Consider the following 26890-nt stretch of genomic DNA (forward strand, 5'->3'; position numbering starts at 1 on the left):
GTCACGAAATGTAGAATTACGGTGGGAGGGAGGGAAGGATACAGGTCACCACAGGGATGGAGGGTTTGACCTTGCATGGTCACAGTGGAGTAGACACACATTAATACTATGGCTGCTGTTTATTTTTTTTGTTTTTTCTACCTCTGCTGAAATAATAAAAATAATTGATAACAAAAAACAGCCTTTACTGTATGGTGTCACTTTCGACGTCTGTAAGTACAGTGTATAGTGTCCAAATCAGTACTACTCACAGACTGTTATATAATAAGGTATTACTGTGAAAACACGGTATATATGTAGCAGGAAAACAATTAAAAACAAATCCACAGTTCGCAAATAACACTGCTGAAAATAAAGGAGAAACAATGATGTGTCATCAGATAAAGAGCAGTTCATGTTCGGGCCTGTGTCCACATACCAGTGTTTTAAATGAGCAGTCTTATGAGCAGTACCGGCTGCGGCCACAAGAGGGAGACACCGCCATTCTGAAAACCCAGAGAGCGAACCGTCGACGTCACCACTGAGAATGACCCCACCACATCCTCCACGCGCTGCTGATGTGTGTTTGAATGGGAGGACGAAGAAAAAAACCGTACCCCCGTCCGCCTGTGAACGTACCGGAGACATCCTGCTGACATTTTATCTGCCCGTGAGAGTGTGTGAGAGTGACACATCCGGTGTGTCGGAGCTAGAAGGACGCTGCCGTTAGAGAGGAGTTGACGTCAAGCCTGATTTTCTGCCCCCAACAGCATCACCGGGTAAGCTAATTGTCACGGCTAATCAAAAGCCGGCTAATATCACCTGGCTGTACCGTAGCTAGCCAACCGAGACCGGCTCATAATTAACCGTGAATGTGTTTATTTGCACATTACACGTTTCTCATTCCCGGTAATCTCACTAACACTGACGCGTGGTTGAGTCAAGACTTGCTGTAGAAGCTAACATCATGTAGCTACATCAAGTTAGGAGCAAATGCTTTGTGGCTCATTGTGTGATCTTCTCCATCAGTCAGTGGTTTCGTTTCGTATTTGTGAGAATAATTATCATGAGCAGAGCGATGGGAAGTGTGTGCAGACATGTGGGTGTGTAGGAGAAACGTAGGAAACCTGCCAGTGGGTAACTCTCATCGTATGACTAGATGAGGGCTGGTTCTCCCTCAAAATCATCTGTTTCTAGTAGTGGAAGAAATCCTGTATTCAAAACCTTAAGTTAAAGTGGGCTATGTATCAGCTAAACTACCTAACCTACTTCAATAGTAAAAGTACTCAATGTGCAGTCAGAGGTTGCCACCATGGTGTGTTTGGAGTACTATTACTGTTGTATTAATGTGTGTATTGCATTTTACAGCTGTAGATATTCAAGATTGTGCTCATTTAAACTCCTTTATACACTGTTGGGTAGTTTAATCTACAGCAATGCATCATATTCTATAAGATCATCATGTGTTTGTAGCATTGCTGTCCTGTGAGAGCTACAAATCTCTAAGAAGTCAGCTTTTCATGGTGACAGAAACAGCTTTGTGGTGATGCTTTTTCCAGCTGATGCAAGAGGATTTTCAAAAGTTTATTTAGCTTAAGAAGTCAGAATTTATCACAAACATGCAGCATCACCAAATCAGGAGATGCATGATTTTCAGTGGAAAGGAAGAGTATGGAAAATTGTCATCTGAAAAGTAACTAAAGATGTCAGACAAACATAGTGGCGTAAAAAGTACATCTGCCTCTGAGATAAAGTGGAGTAGAGGTCGTAGTAGAAAGAGGATATGTTTGCAGAAGTGGAATATGGTACAGTAAGTTTGCTTTCTTTTTTTGGTAAACTCTTTTTATTATTTTTTACCAACTGTGCACATCAAACATATTTACAGAACAAAGAAGAGAGACACACAAGTAACACGAAACAAACTTCAGCTGTCATATTGGTATTGGGAGGATGAAGTGAGCAAGTGAAACAGTATAAAGAGGAATCAGCTCTGAATGAGCTGCAGAAATGGAGACTAAGTGTTATGGAATGGGGTCAGGTTGTCTTGTAGGGTTGCTGTGAGCTTTCCTAAGTTTTCGTAGTCCGTCAACAGATTTAGCCAATTGTTTATTGATAATTTTTTTTTGTCTTTCCAGTTGAGTAATATAGTTTTTTTTGGGCCAAAGTTTTTGTGATTAAAATGAAAGTCTTGAGATGTTGTGGGAGTGTGAATTTGTGAGTTTGTTTTCTCAAGTATATAATGGCATGACACTAAGAATTGTGTTTCCGTCACCTTAGAATGAGCCGTTTATATCGGCATATGAAGCGGGTCCTCTTCCACAGAGATCGCCATGTTGTTCTACAGTAGCCCAGAACAGACAAACCAAACACTGGCTCTAGATAAACAGTCTCTCCCGTTTCCACTGAAGAAGTTCCTGGTACTATTTGGGGGCCAGGAACTTTACAGGAACGTCCTCTCGCTCGGCCCTCTCAACCGCTGTGTCTCCACTGAGAGGGCGGAGTAGGAGGAAGGTTCCTGTAAAGCTACCGGGCTCTGGATGTGACGTAATCGTTGCGCGACCATTTTGACCGGGGCGACGCGGCAAAGAAACAAACAAAGAACAACAACAACAACAAAGAATAAGAAGCAGAAGTACGAAGCAGATGTAAGAAGAAGAAAGCAGACATAAGAAAGACGATAATCAATATGGAAGGAGCTGAGGTGGTTGCTGGGTTTCTGGCATGTCTCTTCGTTTACATGGCAGTGGAAGCTATGAACGAGCTAACCCTCGTCTGCTGAGTTTTAAAAATGCCGGCTATTTTGTTGCTTTCTGTTGACGTCACATCCCGCCTTGAGTACATCCAATCAGCACCAAGTAAACTTTAGCCCCTGTAAAAGTTCCGGAACTTTTACACTTTTTCACATTTGGTTTTGGAAAAATATGAAAAACAGTTTGATTTAATATTCATTTCAAACCATTCATCTATGTATGTTTTATCATCATGCAGTGTAAGAGTGGACATAACAGTCATCACACTTAACTGTCATTAACTTTTGTAATAATACAAGGAGTATTTTATACTTTGGAATGATCGTGGTTGATTTTCACTCAGCACATTTCTCTTATTTTTTATGGATGTGCAGAATTTATCCATTTATTTATTTATCCATTTATACATTTATGTCATGGAATTGGTTTAAAGCCAAGGAAATGAATTTTTTTGTCAACCTGCCACTGTGGCTGTTGGACTCCAAAATTAGCCAGCCACTCAAGAGATAACCATTGTTTTTTTTGGCTGGTGAGTGAAGCAGATCTCACAGCCACTTGCATATTTGACCAACATTTGGCTGGTGGCTGGTGGCTGGTGCTAATTTCCAACACTGTTTAAAGCCAACAAAGTTCATTGGAAATGTGTGTGAACCCTGAGCAATACTGTAAAGGAAAAGAAACTACAACTGCAGCTGTCAGATAACTGGAGCTAGTGAAATAAAATGAACATTTCCTCTTGAAATGTTGTGAGGAGAAAGTGTAAAAAAAAAAAAAAACTAAGACAAGCAGTTCAGAGTTGTGCTCAGCGGCGGGACTTAAATACATGTGCTCTGTGGCTTTCTGCTTCCTGATCTCTGACCTCTAAGCTGGCCTCTGGGTAAAAGTAGGGGGTTGAGCCAGACCAAGTCTTGTCCAAACCCTTTAATTGTATGGTGAATGGTGCTTTGTTGTATACTCTCAGGATGAGTGGAGCACATGGACAATGAGTTCAGTGAACCAGCAGGGTGCCCACAGCCATCTTTCTCTCATCTAATGACAGTCTTGCTTGATGATATCAGCCTGAGGGCTGCGCGAAACAATAATTATGGGCCTTGGGTAAAGGTTGATGAGTCGATGCAAAGCTTAACCTGCCCTTCGCCCCAGTGGTATATAAAGTGACAGGTGAGTGTGCAGATGTGAGAGGACAAGCCAGGGTCTGCTTTGAGAAACAGACCGCTTTGATTTCGGAAGAAACTAAGCAAAATTGGAGGTTGCTTTTGTGAGTCTCCATTCATTAAAGGTAGGGTATGCTTTATGCTGGTGTTTCTTAAACGGGGGTACGTGCACCCATAGGGGTACTTTGGAGTACTGCAGGATGTATGATTGTTTTCATCGTCAATTTAAAGAATATCAGTCATGCATAATTCCTAAAATGGTAATATCACGAAATCGTAGGTGCAAAATGGTTTGACATGAATTTAGCGATGGATTCTGAGTTAGTTACAAGGTTGTTGTTGAGTAAATCACACACTGATTGCGCATTGCTGTAATATACCTTTTTATATAAGCTTCTTTGTCTACCAAAAATGTTTTGTACCGGTCAGGGGGTACTTGGCTGAAGTATTTTTTTTAAAATGTCTGAGAACAGGGTATGCAGGAGTTGTAGGGTAAACTGAATATTTTTGAGTTTTTTGGATGGACTCTTTGAGCTAATGAGAGGCATTTGTCACTGTTCTCTATTTTAAAAACCGAATGATTATTCAGTAAATCGAGAAAACAACCCATTTCATGATATTGAAAAAAAATGAAGTTGCTGTTTTATCATAATCCAGAAGCCAGAGTTCCATATGGCTGGCGTTCTCAGTGGTTTTCATTGCTGAATATGTTTATAAATGAAATTGTGTTGTGGTATTTAATTGCAAATTTTGTCCACAAAGGAAAAACTTGTATTTATCCGATAAGTCTGAACTTTGATTTCTCTCGCGCCAGTCTTTGTCTTTATCGCAGCAAAATGGGATTAACAGAATCACTGGACTGCATTAAATTACGTGTATTTGAATACCAGCAGAGCTGTTTGAGATGCACAGCTTTGATACAGGTTACACGGTGTTGATTACAGTGCTAAAGGTATCTGAACAAGGTTTAGTGTGCATTTTAAGTCTTGGATTACAGAAGAATATTGATACAGTGTGTGGCGTGACAGTACAGCAGTGTCTAGTGTAGAGGACACTTAGTTTGTTAGGTGTCGAGATTTTGACTTGTGTTTCTGTTCCTTTTCTGGAGATCCACAGTACTCACAAGGCTGGGAAAAAGCTGAACGAGGTTTATTGAGAATGAAAAAAAGGAAACAAGTGGCAGGCCAAGTCCTCCCAGAATTACACCTAGTGCGGTCCACTGCCGTCTCAATGTCCTGTTTCTATATATTCTCATGTAGTATGCGTCATTATACTTCAACACTGCATAACATGGTCAAAAACTTATTACGATCCAAACCAATACAAGCTTTACGTCGTCCTTTATGCACGAAGTTGTCCACAATCTCCTTTAGTACATAAATAAGGTAAATATAAACATAACCTTAGTATAGTTCACTACCATACACTATTCAAAATATACAGAAATTGTTGTGCAAACTTAAATACCATCATAACAAATATGATGTGTCATATCAACACAGATATTCTTACCAAATCTAGTTTTTCTTCCAGTTGTTGTTGCCTCAGAATTTGTTCTAGTTTATTACATGACAGGGCAGTTAAATCAAGATCCCAACCAAAAGCAAGTTGAGTTTAGATGTATAGCTGTCTGTAAAAGCACTGTATCCCCATCACCTACCACCAGACAAGTGCACAGTAGTTTGATGGATTACATTTATAAGACTGAGAAACCCTTTACTTATTGTTGTTGCTGCAGGATAGAAAATAAATGAGGATGGCTTCTCTTGGAAATATTTTAAGACAGATAAAAGCTGAGTCATGATCCAGCAGACAACTGCAGTGTCAGAAGAGTTTCCATCAGCACTTTTATCAGTCATAACTTTGCCTAGATTGAGTTTGTTGTTCCTTTTGCAGAACTATGTGCAGCTGATTAACAGCTCTAATAAAAACACTTTTCCAAGGTGCTTTAGAGAGTGTTGTTCAGCTTACCAGCACCTTAATTACTCACTAATTTATTTAAAAGGTGTGTGGGTTTGGAGTGGTGATGGGCTGTGGTTACATAAATTCTGGCAAAATGGGTAAGCAGTCCCTCATGTGTCATTCTGTGCTCGGATATCGCTCATAGGCTGGTTGGTGGAAAAGAGTTTGAGCTGGCAGCGTCTCCTGCAGGAGCTCCTGTTAGACTCGTGACCCATCAGAGATTTGATTTCTGCTCAGTCAGGTGGTGAAATTGATGATGACAATGGAAATTTCTCATTGAGGTGTGTTTACGTGGGTCTGAAGTACTGTGTGTGTGTGTGAGATGTGACACAAGTGCTGATAACACTGTTTGGTTTGGCCTGATTAAGCCTAATTACAACATGTGGATTTACTCACTCCCTGTTGCCCAGATTTTCCGGTGACATTGTTGAAAAAATGAAAATAATTTGTGTGTGTTTTCTTGATTTAGTACGTTTGCTCATGGCTTGACTGGAAGTTACCTCTCTGTGCTGATTTGTTTGTGGTTTCTAATCTGACAGAAACGTCATTAGATGGAAGATAAACAAGAAGCAGGGTACACAGGTGACTTTCTAAGAACAGAGAACAATTGGAAATACTGGGCAGACTGGAATCAGCTGCATGCCCTTGGGATTAGAGTCCAGCAGACTGTGACTAAACATTTTCCCGTCCTGCTCTTCCTTCTTGTCTCCTCTGCTCTTGGCTCCCTTGTGAAACTCATATTTAACATCATGGCAGAGGCCTTCACCGGCGTGGTGAAGGACTAACATCCCTGCTGCAGACTGCCTGTCTCTTACTACCACCCTTTATCTCCACGACTACAAATAGGCCTTGGACTCTAACTGCATGTGCGTCTGAGTGTGTGGTGACATCAGTATGACCTGACATGCTGACATTTAAAAGCAGTACCTACATTGTTTTAATTGGACCGTAGCCACATTGAGACCGAGGCGAAGGTCTGCCAGTAAAGAAGGATTCTGCTTCTTCACTGTTTATTGTAGCTTCGCTGTTTAGACGTGTGCACTCTCCAGAGCAAAATGAGGTCTTATTTAGGAGCATGAGTGCATGTGTGTATTTAAGGTTCATACCAAGTCCTGGGGAGGAAGCAGGGTGACAGGCAGCACTTCAACAGCTATTCCACACTGGTTATCTTGCTATATGACAGATAGAGCACAGCCGATGCTGTATGTTTGAGGATGATATTATTGTATTAGGTCTTGATTTTCTTGCAGATGACACCATGGCGTCAGAGATTATGGAGAAACAGACTTGGAAAATCCCAAGTTTTTCCCTGAAGTCCGCAGTGAGGCAACATTTTTGCCTTTCTTGTAACGTGAGTTCTGGTATGGAGTAACGGGGTGTCATGATTTCGATTCTTAAACGACAGTAAGTCAAAATGAGCTTTTGATTTCGATCATCAAAAGCAGATGACACCATGGCCACTGCCTGAGTCAGAGACTATGGAGAAACTTGGAAAATCCAAAGTTCTTCCCTTAAGTCAGCAGTGTGGCAACATTTTGCCTTTCCTGTACTGGAGTTACGTAATCGAGTGACGTGTTGTTGACAGGAAAACTGTAGTTTATTTGCTAAAGTGAAGTCAGAGTGGCCTTTTGCAGGTGATGAAACTCAAGCTGTTGCTGTGAAGTGCTCTGTTTCCATCTAGTGGCTCTTCTCCTGGTTTCTTATTGACTGGTGAAAGAAGTTGCTGTTGTTTATTACATTTTGAATAAATGATCTAAATGTGATGGTCTTAGTGTGCCCCCCCCCCCCCCCCCCCCAAAAAAAAAAAAAAAATATGGCAGCCATATTACAGTTGATACCATGTAATGTATTTTTTTAATGAAGAATCTGAAAATATANGGGTGCCCCCCCCCCCCCCCCCCCCCCCCCCCCCAAAAAAAAAAAAAAAATATGGCAGCCATATTACAGTTGATACCATGTAATGTATTTTTTTAATGAAGAATCTGAAAATATAAATGACAGTTGTCAGAGCATAAAACTGATGATCTGTCGGTCTTTATAGCCTTCAGAGAATTGTGACACCCCTATTTTTAGTAGTAAATTTTAATCAAAATAAAATAAAGTAAAATAAAGAAGTGTGACACGAGAATATGAAAAGAAAAACACTCCTGGCTGAATCAAGAAAGGATACTACAACATATTTAACTAATGACACATAATTGGTCTATTTACTTAGTAATGGATTAGCAAACCCAAACAGTGACACATCAGTGACAGATTACTCGTGGTACATTGATGTAATAATGGATTCTCTGTGTTCCCACTGGTATCGTAAGTACTTTTCTTTCCCAAACTGAAGACCACATTTCCCATAAACCCTGTTATTTCCCAATGCAAATTGTTTCCACTCCTATATCGCTTTTACCTTGCTTGTTAACAGCCATTGTTTAAATGTCATGAAAATAATGTAGTGCATATTTTCCCACATGTATTCTACCTTTAACCCGTGTGTGTATCCGCATGTTAGATTGGAACACAGTAGTACACCATGTAAACAAATTAAGAAGACGTGTTTATCCAAGCTGCTGCGTTTAGTCACTCCGAAACATTTCTCCACACACCTTGCCTCTCCTCTCTCCTAATGAAAAATAAATGTGGAAGAGGAGAGTGATATCACTTTACCTGTGGCTGCAGGCTGTTAGAGGCATAGGAGCAGAGCTTATTGTTGGACGTTTATCCACCTATGAAACTCTTGACCAGTGAAGGTTATAGCAGCAACACCACCAGAGAAAGCTTCAAGAAAACTCCTTACCTGCCTTTAGATAATATAGCTTTATCTTCTCTTTTTGTTTAGCCTTGATTTAACCAGGTGTGTCCCATTGATGTGTGGGCTTCTGGACAAGGTAGTAGCATAAAATTAGTGGTATATACCATATCATTACCACTGTAGAACTTGTCTTTATTATGGCCAGGGTTATCAACTCCCTCAGTTTAATTCAGCTATGCCTTTAATATCTCTGGTTGTGTCAAACATTTGCTGGGAATGTTGCAGATCATTGGGAAGAACTGGATTCAAGTTATATTGCGTTTTCAGAACTTTTGCATCAATATGATGAGATTAAATTGAATTTTCAGCTACTGAAGTTCATAAATTAGCCAAAAACAGACTTTCTCATCTGGTATTTTCTGAAAAAGTGGCATTGATATTTTTGCCATGCAAAAATACGGCAACACTATTTTGTATTGATTCCTCACCCCCCACCCTACTTGGTACTAGGTTGTTTTAGTCGGTACCTTAAAGGAACCTTGTACTGATACAACTGTAATTGAGGATTTTATCTGTATTGTGCACAAGGGCTGCTGTTACAATAGGTTTAGTGCAGATTCATTCAAGTATAATTAATCTAGAATGCGGAGGCTCATGCACACCTTCAGTAACTCTGTCTTATTATGTGCAGTTAAATACACAGTGTTTCCATCCTCCTTAGTCCTTAGGCCTGATGAAGGTCCGAGGATCAAAATGTTGTGTGTTATTTAAATGAAGTTAATTATTGTTAACTGGTCCTTCACGTTGAAAGGGGTCAGTTGAGGTTGTTCAGGCATCTGATCAGGATCCTCCTGGGTGCTTCCAGCTGGAGGTGTTTCTGGTAGGATGCCCCAGGGCAGACCCAGAACATGCTGGAGGGATTACATAGCTCCTCTGGCCTGGAAACGCCTTGGGGTCCCCCAGGAGGAGCTGGAAAGCGTTGCTGGGGAGAGGGACGTCTGGGGTGCTTTGCCTGGCCTGGTGCCCCTGCAACCAGGCCCCGGATAAGTGGCTGAAAATGGATGGATGGATGCGAGTAATAAGACAATGTGCAGGAATTCTCTTCTCTTACCTTTGTAAAATGAATCGGTAATGAATGATAATTATTTGATTAATCAATCAGTCTGTAAAAAGTCAACAAATAGTTGTAATTGCTTCTGTCAATCAGCCAACTGTTACAGCACCATTATCCACTCCTGGCTTCAACCTGTTATTCACTAATAATAGTAGCCAGCAGTAAGGAGGGCAAGGTTCAGAGCTCTTGCAACTTTTACAAGGATTGTGTAAGAGGGAGGGGAGAGAAATGAAAAATTGGAGCTAAAGAGACTTTAAACAGGATTTTTTTTCTTATTTCCTGTACCCTGTTTTCCCCCCGTGCTTCAGAATAAGGCCTCATTAGAGCAAGCACAGGGGGAAGATTTGGGAGAGAGGACACAATTCATTGGGGAGAGGGTAACTTATTGAAGAGGAGACTCTTTTCTTTGCCTCCTCAGCTCCGAGAGAAGAAAGTTGGTGAGTGAACGCAGATTAGAAGAAAGGGAAAGCTGACAGACTGACCTTTTGAAAGTTGTATTTTATCTTGGGAGGAGTCGACTCTTTCATAAATGTTCTGCTTTACATTCATAATGTGTCACATTTCCACACAGCTGTCCAGCAGACACAGATGTGTATTGTTGGCCACTGATCAGTTGGGGTGTGTAGCACTTTGCTCAAGGGGATGTCTGCAGTATATATAAAGAGAGGGGAGTTTCATTTATTTCGACTCTCTTGCCTTTCATAAGCAAGTTTTCTGGAGTTTCCAGGCCCTCGGTGACAGAAACTTGATTGGCTGGCAGCGTGCAGCTGAACTAGATGTTTGCAGCTGCAGTAATTCCCCATCAGATTCCTCTGGTAGCAAACTAAACGGCCTTCTCTTTATGTACAGCATCTGAATATGAATGCAATGCTCAGTATAGAAAAGGAGTGATGTGGGTTTGGCACGGTGCTGGACTTCGTGGCCTGAGAGTTAGATTGGAATTTGAAGAAGGCAAGTCGATGGGTAGAGCGAGCACAGAACATTTAAGCTGGCAGCTGCCATTTCAGGTTTCTTATCTTCTCCACTGCCTCTTTTCTTTTCCTCTATCCTTTCCTATTTCTTTCTTCCTCACCGGTGAGTCGTAACCTTTTTTTTATCTGTCTCTCTCCTTTCCACAGTCCACTGCACCCCTGAGGAGCTCGCTGCTCTGTTCGGGCATTTCTTCCTCACCGCTCGCTATTCCCCCGACTCCATCTCTACTCCCAGGTAACCTGTGGGCATTATTCAGCACGCCCGGAGCCTCGGGGCAGACAGACTGACTGAAGCGCTTTACGCACCAGCTATCATTAGAGGCTCTGTAGGAAGAGGTGAGCGTTTCTTCGCACAGAAATGAATGGGTCTGTTTATTCAGCCCAGGTTTGCATGTGGACCTGCAGGTTGCATTGAAATGAATCAGTGCTCTGTGTGTTGAGCTCACGGGACGGGAACTTTACAGTTTGCCCTGTGTGTGTCGTGTGTGTATGTGAAAGTTTGTATCAGGGATGGAAAAAGTGGATGCACTATGAACAGGGTTCTTTCAGCTTGAGGCAAGAAGGACTTATTAAGACTTTTTTAATCCTACTCAGAATTAAATAAAGTGTTCATTATAACATAAAACACGACTTTTTTGGGAAATACTTGGTGATTGTTGCTGAGTTTTCTTGACAATTTTGTGTTTCTCACTCTGCATGTGAGAGTCCACTGCCAAGTGTTTGAAAAACTTTTTGCATTCAATACCATATACCTTGAATACAATGCCTTGTACTGGTTTTGCCATGCAGTGAAATTCTTGGTTATATAGCCAGTTTTTGTTGAATTTACACCTTCCCGACGTCATCCAGGGTACAGTGACAGCTAGCTAACAGGCAGTGGATCCTCTGCTCTGAGCATCCCGGCCAGAAACAAAATATGCGTTTTGTTGGTTCCACTTTTCTGATCTGAGTGACGTTAATTTGAGAGGCATTCAGTAAATTATTTAAAATAAAACAGTTGTCACCAATTATTTTGGGATTTTTCTTAATGCAACATCAGAAAAAAATTAGAAAATCCTATTTCCCATGTCTTTGCATTTGAAGACTTTTGAAAGATTGATTTATGACACTTTAATACTAATTATTTTATTTATTTAACCTTTATTTAACCAGGAAGTTCCCTTGAGATTGAAAATCTCTTTTACAAGAGAGACCTGGGCAAGGTAGCAGCCGATTAAAACACATTTAGAATGCAACGAATACAACATATAATATAAAAATCCACAATAAAACAACTATTCAAACATAGTAGCCTCTCAAGAAAAACAAGCACATGCCTCTGTCACCACATTCTTTATGATGCCCATGACTTCATCCATAGATATAAGTGTGTGTCTAATTTGAGACCTTTTTAAAGATTGTTTCATGTCCAAGGTGCAGAGTAGGAGAATGCAGTTTTCCCAAGATCTGTTAAAACCCAGGTACATCAAAAAGCAAGCACTTGAAGTAGTGTTGCTGGTAACTACCAGAGCTGACACACAGAAGGGTGCAGAGGGAGGCCTAAAGTTTGCCCAATATTGCTTTATAGATGAAAATATACCAGTGCTGTTGTCTGCGAGTGGTCAATCACGTCCAACCCACCAAATCATAAAAAATGCAGTGATGAGTAAGTGACTTTGCATTTGTAATAAAACGTAGAGATGCATGGTATACTGAATCAAGGCTACGTAAAATGCAGGAGGTTGCCTTAAGGGCTTATTTTTAGATTAAACAGTTCAATGACTTTTTGAGGATCTGCAGGAACCCTGTTCATAGACGAAATGCTTGCATACTATTTTCCCCCACGTAGCTAATTCAAAATATGATTTTTTTGTAATTCTTGTGTGTGTAAAACTGGGTACATTTTAAGTGATGAGGGAAAAAACTGTCTCTAAATCTCAATGGGACAATTGGCTAAGAATCCATACTATCCACACAGATATTATGACTAAACCTGCATGTCTGGTTTTAGTTGAAGAGAGTGTTAACTGTATTGCATTGCTGGTTATTACAAATGTTGTCTGGTGAATGTGAGCTATAATTGTCTGTAATTGTGTGTAATTGGCAGCTGTGTTTGTCCCACTGGTTTCCTCCTCCCTCAGTGTGCTTTGTGCTGGCGAACAGTGGGCCTTTGGGTAGAGTTTGGGTGTTAATTTGCAGTCAGGATTGGCCCCTTACCTTCTGAACAACTGGATATTCACATATCTAAAGCTGCACTGTTCAAAATAAATTCAGTCCCCTCTTGGGTCAGGTGTCAGTGCTCTTTTGAGTACTGACCCACAGTTATTGTGTTTAGTATTCAAAACTGTTGAGTGCCAAAAACGGGTACAGAATTATTCTTCAAATTCTGTTTTGTGTCTTATTGATCAGATATTGCTTGATTTAAAAGGTATACTATGCAGGAATTGTCGGCTACTGGTTGTAACAGTATCGCCAGTGAAAGTGAAAACCATGCCCGGATTCCGTCATTTTGAAACAAGCTTTGTCTGCTTGGCATTTGGCCTCGCTACATTTGCATTTTTCCAGCATGGTGTCTGATTTTTGTAGCTTCCTCTTTGATCCGTGCTGCAAATGGTCTGGCACCTGGTCACAACCTGTTTATGAAGTCCTAGTCACACCTGTGCCCTGTGCAGGAACATCCTAAACAGAGCAAAATGAGAACAAAATAAAGTCTAAACATTGTGTTTTAGGAAAATTCTGCAGAGCATGTCTTTTAAAGGTCTACTGTGTAGAGTTTAGTAGCATCTAGTGGTGAGGTTGCACCATTTCTCCCATGTGTCAAGCATGTAGAAGAGCTACGATGGCCGATATGAAAATGCGAATGGCCCTATCAACAGCCAGTGTTTGGTTTGTCTGTTATGGGCTACTGTAGATACAACATGGTGGACTCTGTAGAAGAGGACCCCTGGTGTGTAGAAATAAACGGCTTATTCTAGGTGCCGAAAGCACACTGATTCTTATTTTGAGGTGATTATACACTAATGAAACCATAGTAAGGAATTGTATTCCTTTTCTGCCACTATATCCTTCTAAATCCCACACACTGGACCTTTAAGTCATGATTTTAATGTTTTATTTATGCTATGATATTATGTTGAAATGTTTGGCTTTTTTGTGAAAGCTATCTGTGGAGTTTTTTCTTTATAGAATAGTATTTACATCCAGTGCTTCTATCTAAGTTTGTAGTTTGGAAAATACTGTTATTTTTGTTGTAGTTTTCAAAGTACTCCTCTTATTCTCTTCCTGCCCTTCCCCCCACAGATTAACGCTTGCAGCCAGTGAAGAAGCCATGCTTATCTGGCGCCCTCATGGCCGTGCCGCTATGACCATCACCCTCCTCCAGTCCCAGCTGATGTTTGTCCTGGCCCTGGCTGTGCTCATCTGCCCCTTGGGCCGCGTGACATGTCAGGGAGAAGGTCAGACACAGTCCCCTGCCCAGGTGCTTCAGGACTTGCTGTCCCGCTATGGAGACAACAGCACCATCACGGTGCCACAGCTGCGCTCACTGCTGGCCCTCCTCAGCCAGGGTCAGGGTGAAGGTGACAGTGACAGCAGCAGTACGACTGAGACACCTACAGTGACCTCACCTCCCAAATCCAACAGCTCCAAGGTGAGAATAAAAGTTTTTTTTTTTAATCTTGTGCTCGCACTTTGAGTTGACAGGATGCCCCTCTGTGGCCTAGATAATGAGTGCAAACTGAATCTCTGCATCTGAAGCAACCACATTTTATATATTTTTTTTATAATGTTATGTTTTTGCCTCCAAGTGTTAATTAGGAAACATTATATAAGAATAAAACAACTTACTGTAGACCTTATTCAGCGTTGGCATAGATGCACTGTGACTTTCTTCAAGCGTTGCTTTCGCCAGCTGTTCCTGTACTGTGTTGAATATAAAAGATACCATACAGAGTTACTAGTACAGATTTTTAGAAACTATAAGGATTTTGACAGTACTAAAAATGCATGTTACAGTTTCCCAGAGTCCAAGTTGATGTCTGACCAGGAGTTAAAACCCCAAAATATTTAATATACAGTGAAATAAAAGAGAGAAAAGCACCACATGCTGATATTTGAGAGGCTGGAACGAACAATGAGTTATCTTTTTTTTTTATGTCTATTGCTATCGATATATCCACTAATTATTTCAGCACTGCCACATAGTTTAATATATAGTGTGCATAATCTTGCTGCTGATAAGTAGCTTCATAAATTAAACCAGATTTACAGTTTATAGCTTCATTTTATTTGATTCTTTTATGATTACTGCTGAAATTGATCTGCTACTGAGATGGTCCCATCATGAGTTAGAGGTCTTCATTACTAGAAACTGTTCGGTGGTCGGCCCAGTCTTAATTACATTCAGTCTCACCAGGTCTGGGCAGGATTCTGCACCTGGTTGCACCAGTTATGTGAAAGTTCTCTTTTAATTTAGGCTGTAAATTCAACACTAGAGGCTCAGGAACTGCTAGTTAGTTTGTAATGACATAAGGTAATAAAATAGTACAAAGGCAAGGCAAGGCAGCTTTATATGTATGGCACATGTCATACACAAGGGCAATTCAAAGTGCTTTACAGAGCAATAAAATATAAAACATAATAAATGACATAGAAATGAGTAAAGAGAAAAAAGATAAAGGGTTACAATTAAAAAAAATAGCAGAAGTGTAGACAATTAGTGCAAAGATTATATATTTTTTTTAAAAAACAATTTAAAACTGAGTTTAAAAATAAGCTTTCAGTCATTACAGGGTGAAGTAAACAGTGTGATAAACTAGTGTTTTTAGCTTTGACTTAAAAATGTTCAGAGTCGGGGCTTATCTGACATCATCTGGGAGGTTCTTCCAGGTTTGTGCTGCGTGATAACAAAACGCTGCTTCACCATGTTTTGTTCTGACTCTTGGGACGGTCAATAGGTCGGTCCCAGATGTCCTCAGGGTCTTAGAAGGTTCATATGTCACATGTCAGAGATATAAAAATGCTTTGGTGTACACACAACCTCCTATGAAAAGAACACCAGCGATTGTCTGACCAATGAGAATTCAGTTCGACAAGATCATATCGACCAACCGACCAGCCCTTGTTTTAACTAGGTTTGGCAAAGTTTGAACGTACACAGAGCTGGTGCAACAGTTTGCTGTTCTATTTGTCTTGGATTACGTGTCTGTGTGTCAATATGTCTTATACTTTATTGGATCAAGATGGACTCGTATTCAGTCATAATCATTGCATGAGTACACTTACCCTTTCCGACCATAGCTGCATGCTAATTGATGGTGCTTCATACTGCTGCCAGTGTATTTTCAGTCCTTTGCCTTCGGGAATAGATCCAATTATCCTGGGCTCTTATGTACGTCTTGTTCGGGCTTGGTGTTGAATTTGTCCATTTTAGATTGGTGCCAAATGTTGGACCCTAGAAGACCTGTAGTGTAGGTAATTTAAGCTGGATCTGTACTTCTCTGTAGAGCTGTTTGAGCTTGATATATCTTAAGTGTGTCAACCTTCTATCATTGTGTTGGTGTAGCGTGTGATGAAGAGTGCTAATAGGAAGGTTCTTCACACAGCAAAAGGGTGTTGCCAGTGTTACAACTGGCTTCTTTAGGCCTTAACAAACAAGGGAGGTTCATACAGTAACCCTTACTGTGTGTTATCTAATTGTCAGTCAGTTATGATGATTCAAACAATTCAAGTCCTGGGTGTGTGTGATTGGTCGTCAGCGAGCTGTTGAGTGTTGGAACTATGAAAACTATATGTGCTAACAAGTGATGATGTGTAAACAATGGATGATAACCAAACCAACGAAAGCAAGCAGGAGTACAAAGTGGCTCTTTCACACCATTCCTGCTCCACGTTGGGTAAGGACAGGAGGGTGTGGTCGAGCAATTAGGCAAGAGCTGACAGCCAGAAACAGAGGGAGATACACAAAACACCCTAAAGCACCTCTGCTAAATCATTAAATCTCAAATTAGTTCTTAACATTTCAAAGAAACAAAAGAATATGTGTTGTCTTCATAATCGACGATCTCCACCAGCTACAGAATCATGTAGGTGTGGTTTACATGTGGTATCTCCTGTATAGAGTGCTCCAGGAATGAGTCTTAAAACCCAGAAATGAGTTAGCATTTTAGCACTCCTGGGTCCCTCGTCTCTAAGTCAAGGTTTTTTTTTTGAATGAGTTTTTGGTTAGATGCCTGTAAAAAGGCCTGTGGTTAACACAAGCCCAAGAGACTTTCACGTTTTGTTCTACGACTTAAAATATGCCAGTTAAAACCCCACCTGTGAATTGTTAAGCTTTTATTTCATTAGCTTTTAACTTCTGACGATTGTATTTAGGCTTCAAAAATCAAAAAAGTGGTGTTTATTTGTGAAGATTATCTTGCTGAACAAAATGTGTGAGAGTCATAAACCATTGTGTGCCACAGTGTTTATTTCTGCAATAATACAAAATCCAATGGCGCAATCCCTGAAGCTTTTTGACGAGGGAACCAGGGCGATGCTAACTTCCGCGTCGGCACTTTATACCCATGATGTGTATTCACTTTTTTTTTTTTGAGGAGGTACATGTTAGCTGTGTCAGTACCTCTGGTGGAGCCTCAGCGTCCCCTCAAACACTCTGAAGCAGAAGAGTAAATCCAGCTTTAGTCCTGCCTGGAAGAAGCAGGAGCCACCGGCGCCAGATAGCTTACATATTTAACATATTTCCCATGCTTAGTGTCGTGGATGATTGACTCACTTGCTGATCTGCTTTTGAATAGATTTAGTAATGGTGGCAAAGCTACAAACTCTTCAAAGAAATTAAATAGAGGTCACATGTAGTTCAGATTTTAGAGGAGATCCACACTGTTGAGTGGTTGCAATGGAAAAAAAGACGCTGCTTGGCACTAATGGCTGATCCAACAGGTGCTCTTTGGTGAGGCTGGTAAAAGAACGTCTCAAATTAATGCAGACAACCCAGTGCCTTGATTTTTTTTCCACGGTCGTCTGCATTAATTTGAGACTCCCTGGATCTTGTTTTTTTGTACGTACCAATGAGTGTTGCTTTCTTTACCCGTATAGATAGATAAAGACACAAACAGGTAGTGCCTGTTTTGTACAGGTGTGTGACTCAATAAACAAAAGTAAAGTACTTCAACCGTTGGCCAGTATTCAGTCATGTGTCACTGGCATGTTGTTAATCACCTGTTCAGGAGCAGCCATTCTTAAATGCACACGTTGCATTCCAATATTAATAGCTGCCACGATGAATGTTTCATTGTGTATGCTGAGAATAGTTTATATAATAATTTAATAGAATATTTAATACATTTTCTGCAGCTGTGGAAAGCTCCACTCGTTTTTGATTCAGCTTCACTTTTTGTCCTCAGGAGATGAAAGTCTAACTGGCTCATGTGTCCCAATATAGCAATGAAATATTTACTGTGGATTCAGTTTCTCTTGACTTTTCAATGTGACTTTTGAGGTTTGATACCCCAGAGAGAGAGAGAGATTTCAGAAGCTGACATTGCTGTATATGTCTTATCTTCCTTTCAGTGGCTGTTGGGCATCCCCTCCATCTGTATTTGTCCAGTTCTACATTGTTAGTAAACATTTTTAATGCACTATGATTTGCAGTTTTATTTAAATTTCAAGTCTTATGGCAAACACCTTACATTTAGAAATAATATTAAAGAAAATGAAGACTGTTGGTTAATTTACATTTTTATTCAAAAATACGTAGAATTAATGGAAGCAGACTAGACCTTAATCCATAGTTCCCACAATCATGGAAAACCTGGAAAAGTCATGGAATTTCACAGTCATGTTTTCCAAGCCTGGAAAAGTCAAGAAACTAATAAAAATCATTGAAAGTTTTTGAAAAGTCACCAAATACTGTTGTATGTAATGACGTTGTTTGAATAATCTTTCATAGATAACCTTCCATGTTATGTAACATAACTGCAAATTTATTTTCTGAAGCTTACAACGTAACGCAGCTCTAATATGTGTCAATCTGTGACGTTTTGTCAGAGATATTTTTCATTTTCTCCCCACATCCCATCTCTCTCTTCATGCATGCCAGCAAACTAACAATAGATCATGTTTGAATTGAATCTGTGCGGTAAATGCTGGGAAAGTGAGGCAAGAACATTTTTTAATTTATTTATAGGTCCTTGAAAAGTCATGGAAAAGAAGAAATTTTGTCCATGAAAATATGTGGGAACCCTGTTAATTACTGTATTTAGGTATTTAGGCACTTGAAGCACACAACATACTTTATATTTATCTCTTAGTTGGTTTAGGGCGGTAACCAATGATTCTTCTCATTATTAAGTGATTCATGCTTTTTTTTTAACAGTTGATAAATGAAATGAAAATTGGGTGGCACGGTGGTGCAGTGGTTAGCATTGTTGCTTCACAGCAAGAGGATTTCTGGTTCAAACCTGGAGTGGGGGAGCCCTTCTGTGTGGAGTTTGTATGTTCTTCCCGTGTTAGCGTGGGTTTTCTCCAGGTACTCCAACTCCCACAGTCCAAAGACATGCAGGTTAATTGGTGACTCTACATTGTCCGTAGGTGTGAATGTGAGTGTGAATGGTTGTCTGTCTCTATGTGTCAGCCCTGTGATAGTCTGGTGACCTGTCCAGGTTGAACCCTGCCTCTCGCCCAGTGTCAGCTGGGATAGGCTCCAATATCCCTGTGACCTTCAACAGGAGAAGCAGTTATGGAAAATGAATGTATGAATGAATGAAATGTCAGAAAATAGTAAATAAGTAAAACTTTTACTTATATTTCACTTTTTAAAACTCGCAGTTAGAAAGTGCTTCACGCACACACAGATGAAAAATAGAAATGAATGGATAAATTAAGTAAAAATGAATTAAAATATAGGGAATGGCACAATGAGAGACAGACAAAACTGAAACTATCAAAACACGTGAAGAAGCTCTTTAGAAAAGTTAAGCTATAAAGATGGGTTTTTTGTAGATGCTAAAATTAGCCCAAATATTCAGCCAATCTGATGAATTGGGGAAGATTGCTCCAGAGGGTTGGGGCTAAAACAGCAAATGTAGGATCACCTTTTGTTTTGCAGTTGGAGCGGGGATGGATAAAAGGCAGAGATTTGAGAATCAGAGTAGTAGAGAAGTGGAATTAGGAACAAGGAGATCATGAATGTAACTAGTCAATTTATAGTTAGTTTATTAAAGCCCAAGGTGACATGTTCATGTGTTTTGTTTTGTCTAACCAACAGTCAAAAACCAAAAGATATTCAACTGACAGCGAGAGGCAGTGAATTCTCACATTTGAGAAACTGGGACCAGGCAATTTTTGGGTGCTCTTGCTTGAGAAATTATTTGCATGATTAATGAATTCTCTAAATATGTTTGGATTAAAACTTCTAAATCCAAGCCTGCCTACCTAGAGGCTGGTTAAAATGCACCCTGATCTACCACTGAATACATCCTGGCTAACTCATTTTTCTACACTATAAAAGTAACTTCTCTCTGGCCAACTGACTGACTGTTATGTTTTCATTTCCAGTGTTTGCCTGCAGACACGCTGGCCATTTACAGCATCAGCGAGCAGTCCCGGCTGGATGGGCAGGGCCTACGTGAGCTGTGCCCCACCATGTTGCAGCAGTTGGATGCTGGCACCTGCAAGGCGCAAAAAGAGGAGGAGTCGAGCAGTGACCCCTCCGCCAGGCCCTCAGATGCTGAAGGTGAGCACTGACTTACTACTGATCATTAATGTAAAATATTACCTATTTGTCTATCTTGTTGGTACTGAAAATACTTTTGAAAATTCTTGTATTTTAATTCTATGTATTTAAAGGATAGGTCTGGTGGTGGAGAGCGAGGCTTGGGAGTATGTGCGGGGCCGCGAGGGAGGGATGGGGAGGGCTGCTGTGTGGTGAGGGAGAGCCGAGGCTCCCAGAGAGGGAGAAATAGAACCAAGTAGGATAAAATACTCGTGTGCTCGTCTGGTAGGAGGGGCTCAGGGCGGAGACAAACGAAACCTAACTCAGATGAGACTCAAAAATCAACCGTTTTCAGGCTTTCTACCTACTGCAGCTTTAAGTAGAAACTGAGAAACACAGACGGACTAAACCAACCAATATATTTTTGGATTTGGTCTTTCTATGGAATTTGTTGATAGTAACAAAAATGTAGAGTATCAGCAGCCATATCCTTTAAAGAAACAGTGTGTAAGATGTCGGGGGACTTAGTGGCATCTAGTGGTAAAGACTGCAAATTGCAACCAGCTGAAATTCTTCACTGTTTATTGTTCAGGAGGTTTTTACTGGGAGCAGAATTGTCCACAGAGGTCTCCTCCTCTCCAAAACACATGGACGCGGTAATTAAAACCTGTTAAAACACTTAATAAAGCAGTGTCACGCTAAAAATCAGTGTTTCGCTGATGCTATTTGGCATGTCAGAGACAGGCCGCTTGTCCAGCACACGCTAACGTGTGCTCACCTTTTTCTCTGATAATTTAAGATTGAGACTTTCAGGAGGTTTTTATCGGGAGACAAATTATCTGTAAAGTTCTCCTCCTCTCCAAAAGAAACACACTCTGTGATTTAATCCAGTAAAAACACTGAATAAAGCAAATTTATGTTAAAAGACCTGTGATTTCTAGATGCCCTGGTTGTAGGGGGGGGGGCTTCTAACTACGGTGACCAAAGTGAGAACGTGAATGGCCCTATTTAGAGCAAGTGTTTGTCCACTCTCGGCTACTGTAGAAACATGGTGGTGCAACATAGCAATCTTTATAGACAAGGACCTGCTCTCTCTGTAGATATAAATGGCTCATTCGAAGGTAACAAAAACACAACTTTTCTCATTATCAGATGATTAAACACTTGTACTTTTGTACTTTTTGATGTACTGATACCATTTGTGTTGCCTGGTCGGACTTTGCTTTTTGCTGTTCTTCTTTTTACAGCTTTTTATGTGTCCATTTGTATATTTGAACTCTTTTGCTCCTTCTAGATGGTGTACATCATCATTTCTGTCAATGACTAACTCTATTACAAGTCCTCCCCTTTGCTCTCTCATTTTTTACAACTGTATTTTCAGCCCATTGCAACAAGACCTTGAAAGCACACTTCTTCACCAGATCAGAGCTCCGAATGTGTGTGTTCTGTTGCCTGGAGACAGTGATATCATGATGTCCCCAAAGGAGATGAAAGCCAAAATAAGCAGGCACAGTTAGCCAAGGCTCAGATTGCATTTCTCAGTTTGGCTCAAAAACCAACACATCCTTTTATTCTCCACAATCCTGCCTTAGTCAGCACATCTAGTATGCAGCAGAGATCCCATCTAGGTAAAGACAGTGAGACAGGAAACCATCCCAGCAACAAACTGCTCTTCTTTCCTCAGCTGCTGACTCACTGTAACTCCATACGGGCTATTGGCTGTACACGCCCATAAGGATGTCCTTGAGAGCCCTAGAATGCCATTTGGCACCACCATCCAATTTAACAAGCCTTTGAGTTCTTGTTAAGTGGAAGCTAAATTGGAATTGTAATACGTGGCTAGCTAATGACAGGCTTTGAGATTTTGGTCAGCTTGTGATGTTTTGCCCTCTATGCTGCAGCAGAATTGATGTCTGAAAGCAGCAATGCTTCAGAAATCTTCACCATACTTCATTAGTCTCCACTAAAAAGAAAAATAGCAGCTTTCATTATCAATGTAATGACTGCGAGTGGGCTTTATATGCTCCTTTGAACTAATCACATAGTGCTGTAGTGTTACTAAGTTAGCTTGCAAATTTAAGTTACTTTCTACCCAGTTTATCTTATCTTTTGGCAGGTAGAGGAGAAATAGTTTAATGGCACAGAGCTCTGGCTCCATCTTTCCCTCTCCACTGACAAATTTGTTTTCTCTTATCATCCACTCATGTGCCCTCAGCTCGCCTCACACTTGCCCTTGCAGACAGCTTATTTTGGCTTGAGAGCTGTTTTTCTTTGCCTAGGCTGTGGAGATCTGCCAGCAGCAGGGAGGCGGATGCCATGGAAATTCATCTCTACTGAAAATCTCACCGACTTGTTTATCCTGATTTTTTCCCCCTCATTATCTAAATAAGAAGTGTTTTTCAGAGATCAAGATAACTCACATCAGATTTACTATCAACACAAATCACTGGTCACGTTGCAGTCACAGCTATCCCTCCCCCAGCCAGCACCTTTTATCTGTTTTAATATCATTGATGCTGATTTAGTTGTGACTTCTCTTAAGTTTACCACTTGTGCTCTTGACACCATGCTTACCAGCTGTCTTAAGATGGTCTTTGGCTGTTTGTCAGCAGAAGTATTGCACAAAACAACCATTTCCTTCAGACGGGCTGTTCTCCAGTGGACTTCAAAACTACGTTGGCTTTATCTGTTTTGAAAAAAGGTACTCTAGATGCCAGTAACATTAATAACTTTAGGCAATTTTACAACTTAACAATGGCTTTGCTTCTCCTTTGGGGAGTTCCATTCAGAAAGATTTGATAATTTATGTGGTGTGCCCCAAGGTTCAGTTCTGGGCCCCATTTTTTGTCTGTCTTTAAATCCTCCCATGGGGTTCTTTCATTTGAAATTCCATAATCTGTTTTCAATGGTATGCAAATGATACACAGCTCTACATCTCTGCCTGTTTTAATGATCTAAGCCCAGTCGACAACCTTGTAAATTTCAGAAACTGGTGATTGACTCAATAAGGATTTTCCTCAGTTGAGTAACAACAGAGATTTTGGTTATTGATGCACTGGCCAAAAACACACGTGATTAAATGTCTGTTTTCCCAGAGACTGGATTTGTACCTTTACCCTATAAGGACGTCTGCTTCTGCCATCAACACCAACCATTGTAATCTAGTTTTTATTTCCTTTTCAGCACAGATAAGTTATCTCACACCACAGACCAGACCTTGAAGCTCTTTAAGTTTAACTTTTCCTTCTCAAAAACCTCACAGTTGCTGCAGCCTCGGACAAGAAATGGCACAAAAACCTTTTAACTAATGTCTACAAGCCTTATGTTTTCTTCTACAGGTATCAGTAAAGGCAGTGTTTCCAAACATTTTTGGCTTGTGACCCTAATAAGCAAAGCAATGTCTATTTGTCACAAGGTGCATTTGTCTAAGTTTTGAGTAGTTCAACCAAAGAGAGATGTTTCCTTCCTAGATTGTTTAATTTGAATCATTTTTAATGGCCTGAAGAGGTAAAACTATCAAGTATTTCACAGTTTAAAAAACTGAGAACACAAAATTGGGTCAGAAATATAGATAGATAGATTTTTTTTAAATTTCCTTATGCCACTTATTTACCTCTGTGTATCTTCACCACCTTTAGATAGAAATGTTTTTTAACAACATAGCTGAGTTGTATGAATTAAACTGTGCCACCTGGTGACATCCAAAATCACATGTGATCCCATTTGATTTTAACTTGAATTTAGGTGACATAAATTAGCATTGCATTTATTTCATCACATAATTTTATTGAAAGAAAAAATGTTTGGTTGATTATGCAGTGCTCAAGCTGCATTCACAGCTACATTACCACACACTGTACATGGAAGTTTGTTTTAATGTTGCACCTTCCTTTTCCATCCAACCTTGCTGTCACTTGAACATCTAGTGTGGGGCTTTTCTTTCCTGAGTGTGACAGTGATCAATGCCTTCGCTCTCACTGGAGTCTTCATCATGCCCCTGATGAAGACCCGCTATATGAAATACGTGCTCATCTTTTTCATCGCTCTTGCCATTGGCACGCTGTACTCCAATGCCATCCTGCAGCTCCTGCCAGAGGTTTGCCATCCATCCATATTCCTACCTACATCTTTTATTTACACATCTTTTCACATACCATAAAACTTTTTCTTTTCTTTTTTTTTTAATCTTATCAAAAACATTAAAACACAGAAGGTGAAGGTCTCTTTAGTTCACTGTGGTGCCACATGGCTGTTTACAAAACTAATTCACCTTTGGCCAAGCGCTCCTTTGTCTTTCCTGTGGTTATATCAGTTTCCTCTCCTTCCTGTGTTTGTGCTCTCTGTGGTTTTCTTGGGCTCTAATAGGCACTGTGAAGGCTTTTTGGTTTCGCTCTACCCTCACTGCATCACCAATCATCTGGCAGTATTTGTGTGCACTGTTTGTTTGTATCTGTGTCTGCACCTTCTCTGGCATTGAGATCTAGGCCAACTACGCGGTTTTTATGCAGAGATGGTTCAGCTCCACTACTGCAGCATGAGGAACAGCTAACAGATGTGATAAAAAAGTTTCACTTAGTCTGTTTTTATGGCTCCACAGCGGCGATAGCCTTAAGCGGGATTTATACTCATGCAGCAGATCCTACCCTGTAGCCTACGCATGTCGTGTACGCCGTTGTTAGCATTTATACTTGTGCGGTGGTGTGTCTGTGTCACTCTGCAGTTACACCGCCAATACACCAGTCAGCGTTTGAGGTTGCTTTGAAGTGCTGTGAAGTTTAGTTGATTCAAAACACACCCAAGACACACATTAAACACACGTTTAACATGGCTTAATAGAGACAATTTCAAACACAAGTACACAAATCAGCTTCACTATAACTTGCAGCATTCACAGACAAACACTTGTCTTTATCTGGACACATTTTACCCACAAATACAACATGCTAATGTTTTTAGCACAAGCCTATGGCATATTACATTGTATAAATTAGCCTAGCAGCTAGCAAACTTTTCAGCAACATTTAACAAAGGTAACGTTATAAAATTCGGCTCCATTACAACTCACAAGGTTCACCGACAAAACAACTGTCTTATACTAAACACGTCTTCCAAACAAATACAACATGCTAACATTATTAGCACAAGCCTGTGTCCTTCATAATTTATTGTTTCTTATCTGTGAAATTAAAGTAAATAAAAGCTTTGTTTCCACTGAGGGAAATGGTTTCAGCTTACAGAAATAGACAGAAGGTCTGTGTCGCTGCGACTTGTAGTTACATTTCTGGGGAGGTGCACATCAGGCTATGGTGTAGGTTACGGCTTATGCTCGTAAATTTTACCTTAGCCGGAGGTATTATGTTTTCGTATTGTCCCGTCTATCCCATTCTTGTGAACACAATATCTCAAGAATACCTTGAGGAAATTTCTTCAAATTTGTCACAAACATCCATTTGAACTCAATGATGAACATGATGGTCATAGGCTGAGGGTCAAGGTTACTGTGACCTTGCTTCTCCCATCCTTATGAACGGGATATCTCAAGAACACCTTGAGGGAATTTCTTCAAATTTGGCACAAACATTCACTTGAACTTAACAATGAACTGAGAATTTGGTGGTCGAAGTCAGTGTGACCGCCATCCGTCTCATTCTTGTAAACACAATATCTCAAGAACGCTGTGAGGGAATTTCTTCAACTTTGGCACAAACGTTCTCTTGGACTAAAGAATAAACTGATTAGAATTTGGCAGTCGGAGGTCAAGGTCTGTGTGACCTCACAAAACATGTTTTGGCCTTAACTCAAGAATCCTTGCGCAAATTAAGACAAAATTTCATGCAAATGTCCAATAGGATAAAATGATGAAGTGATGACATTTTATATGCAAAGGGTCAAAGGTCAGCTTGACTGTGACATCATAGCATTTTGCATAAAATACTTTTCTGGCCATGACTCAACGTCATATCTCAGGAACAGAAGGGGAGACATTTAGTCAGATACTGAATTGGTGACACTAATCTCGGGTGCCCACTTTGCTCCGCTGGTTGAATATGTGTGTGACACATCCATGTTTTCACAGACATGGATGTAAATAGTATGAGACACTTGACTGGTGCACAGAGGCATACAACCACGGGGCGGTATTTCTAGTTTGGCTTAAGGATTCACACTTTTCAGTTTGTGTAAGATGATCCTGGAGAAATGGGACACAGCACCCTTAAAGTGTCCTTCAAATCGAAATGTAACCCCTCATTAGCAGTGCTCCTTCTGCCACTGTAGGGCTATTTAAAGTTCATTTGCCCCCCTTTTGTGTTTGCAGTGATAGCTGGTGTGTACCCTGAGGCTAGGACAGTGGTACAGATGCACCTGAGTGGACTAAGACAAAAGTGTGTGTGTGTGTGTGTGTGTGTGTGTGTCTGTGCACAAGTAAACTGTGATTTTACCTCACTCACCTCTACCCTCCATCAAAATGAAAAAGGCAGGAGGACTGCTTTAAAGGGTGGTTATCTTCTAATGCAAATGAAAG

At 40.4% G+C, this 26890-nt stretch overlaps 1 protein-coding gene across 5 annotated transcripts in view; it reads left to right on the plus strand.

The window, feature by feature from the left end:
- Positions 1–531: 531 nt before the first annotated feature.
- The window catches only part of slc39a14 (solute carrier family 39 member 14), a 42554-nt gene continuing 16195 nt past the window's right edge, over positions 532–26890 (plus strand). Inside the window, exons 1-5 of one of the 5 annotated variants that reach the window (XM_050050717.1) lie at positions 532–758; positions 10824–11012; positions 13956–14304; positions 20211–20388; positions 24294–24463. In XM_050050717.1, coding sequence (XP_049906674.1) covers positions 13984–14304; positions 20211–20388; positions 24294–24463 — 669 coding nt within the window. In that variant the 5' untranslated portion in view covers positions 532–758; positions 10824–11012; positions 13956–13983. Of the gene's footprint in view, positions 759–3645; positions 4009–10823; positions 11013–13955; positions 14305–20210; positions 20389–24293; positions 24464–26890 lie in introns of those variants that run through there. The other 4 variants (XM_050050713.1, XM_050050715.1, XM_050050714.1 and 1 more) reach the window with 4 other exon arrangements.

Source organism: Epinephelus moara, chromosome 8 (genome assembly GCF_006386435.1).
Source record: "Epinephelus moara isolate mb chromosome 8, YSFRI_EMoa_1.0, whole genome shotgun sequence".
NCBI lineage: Eukaryota > Metazoa > Chordata > Actinopteri > Perciformes > Serranidae > Epinephelus > Epinephelus moara.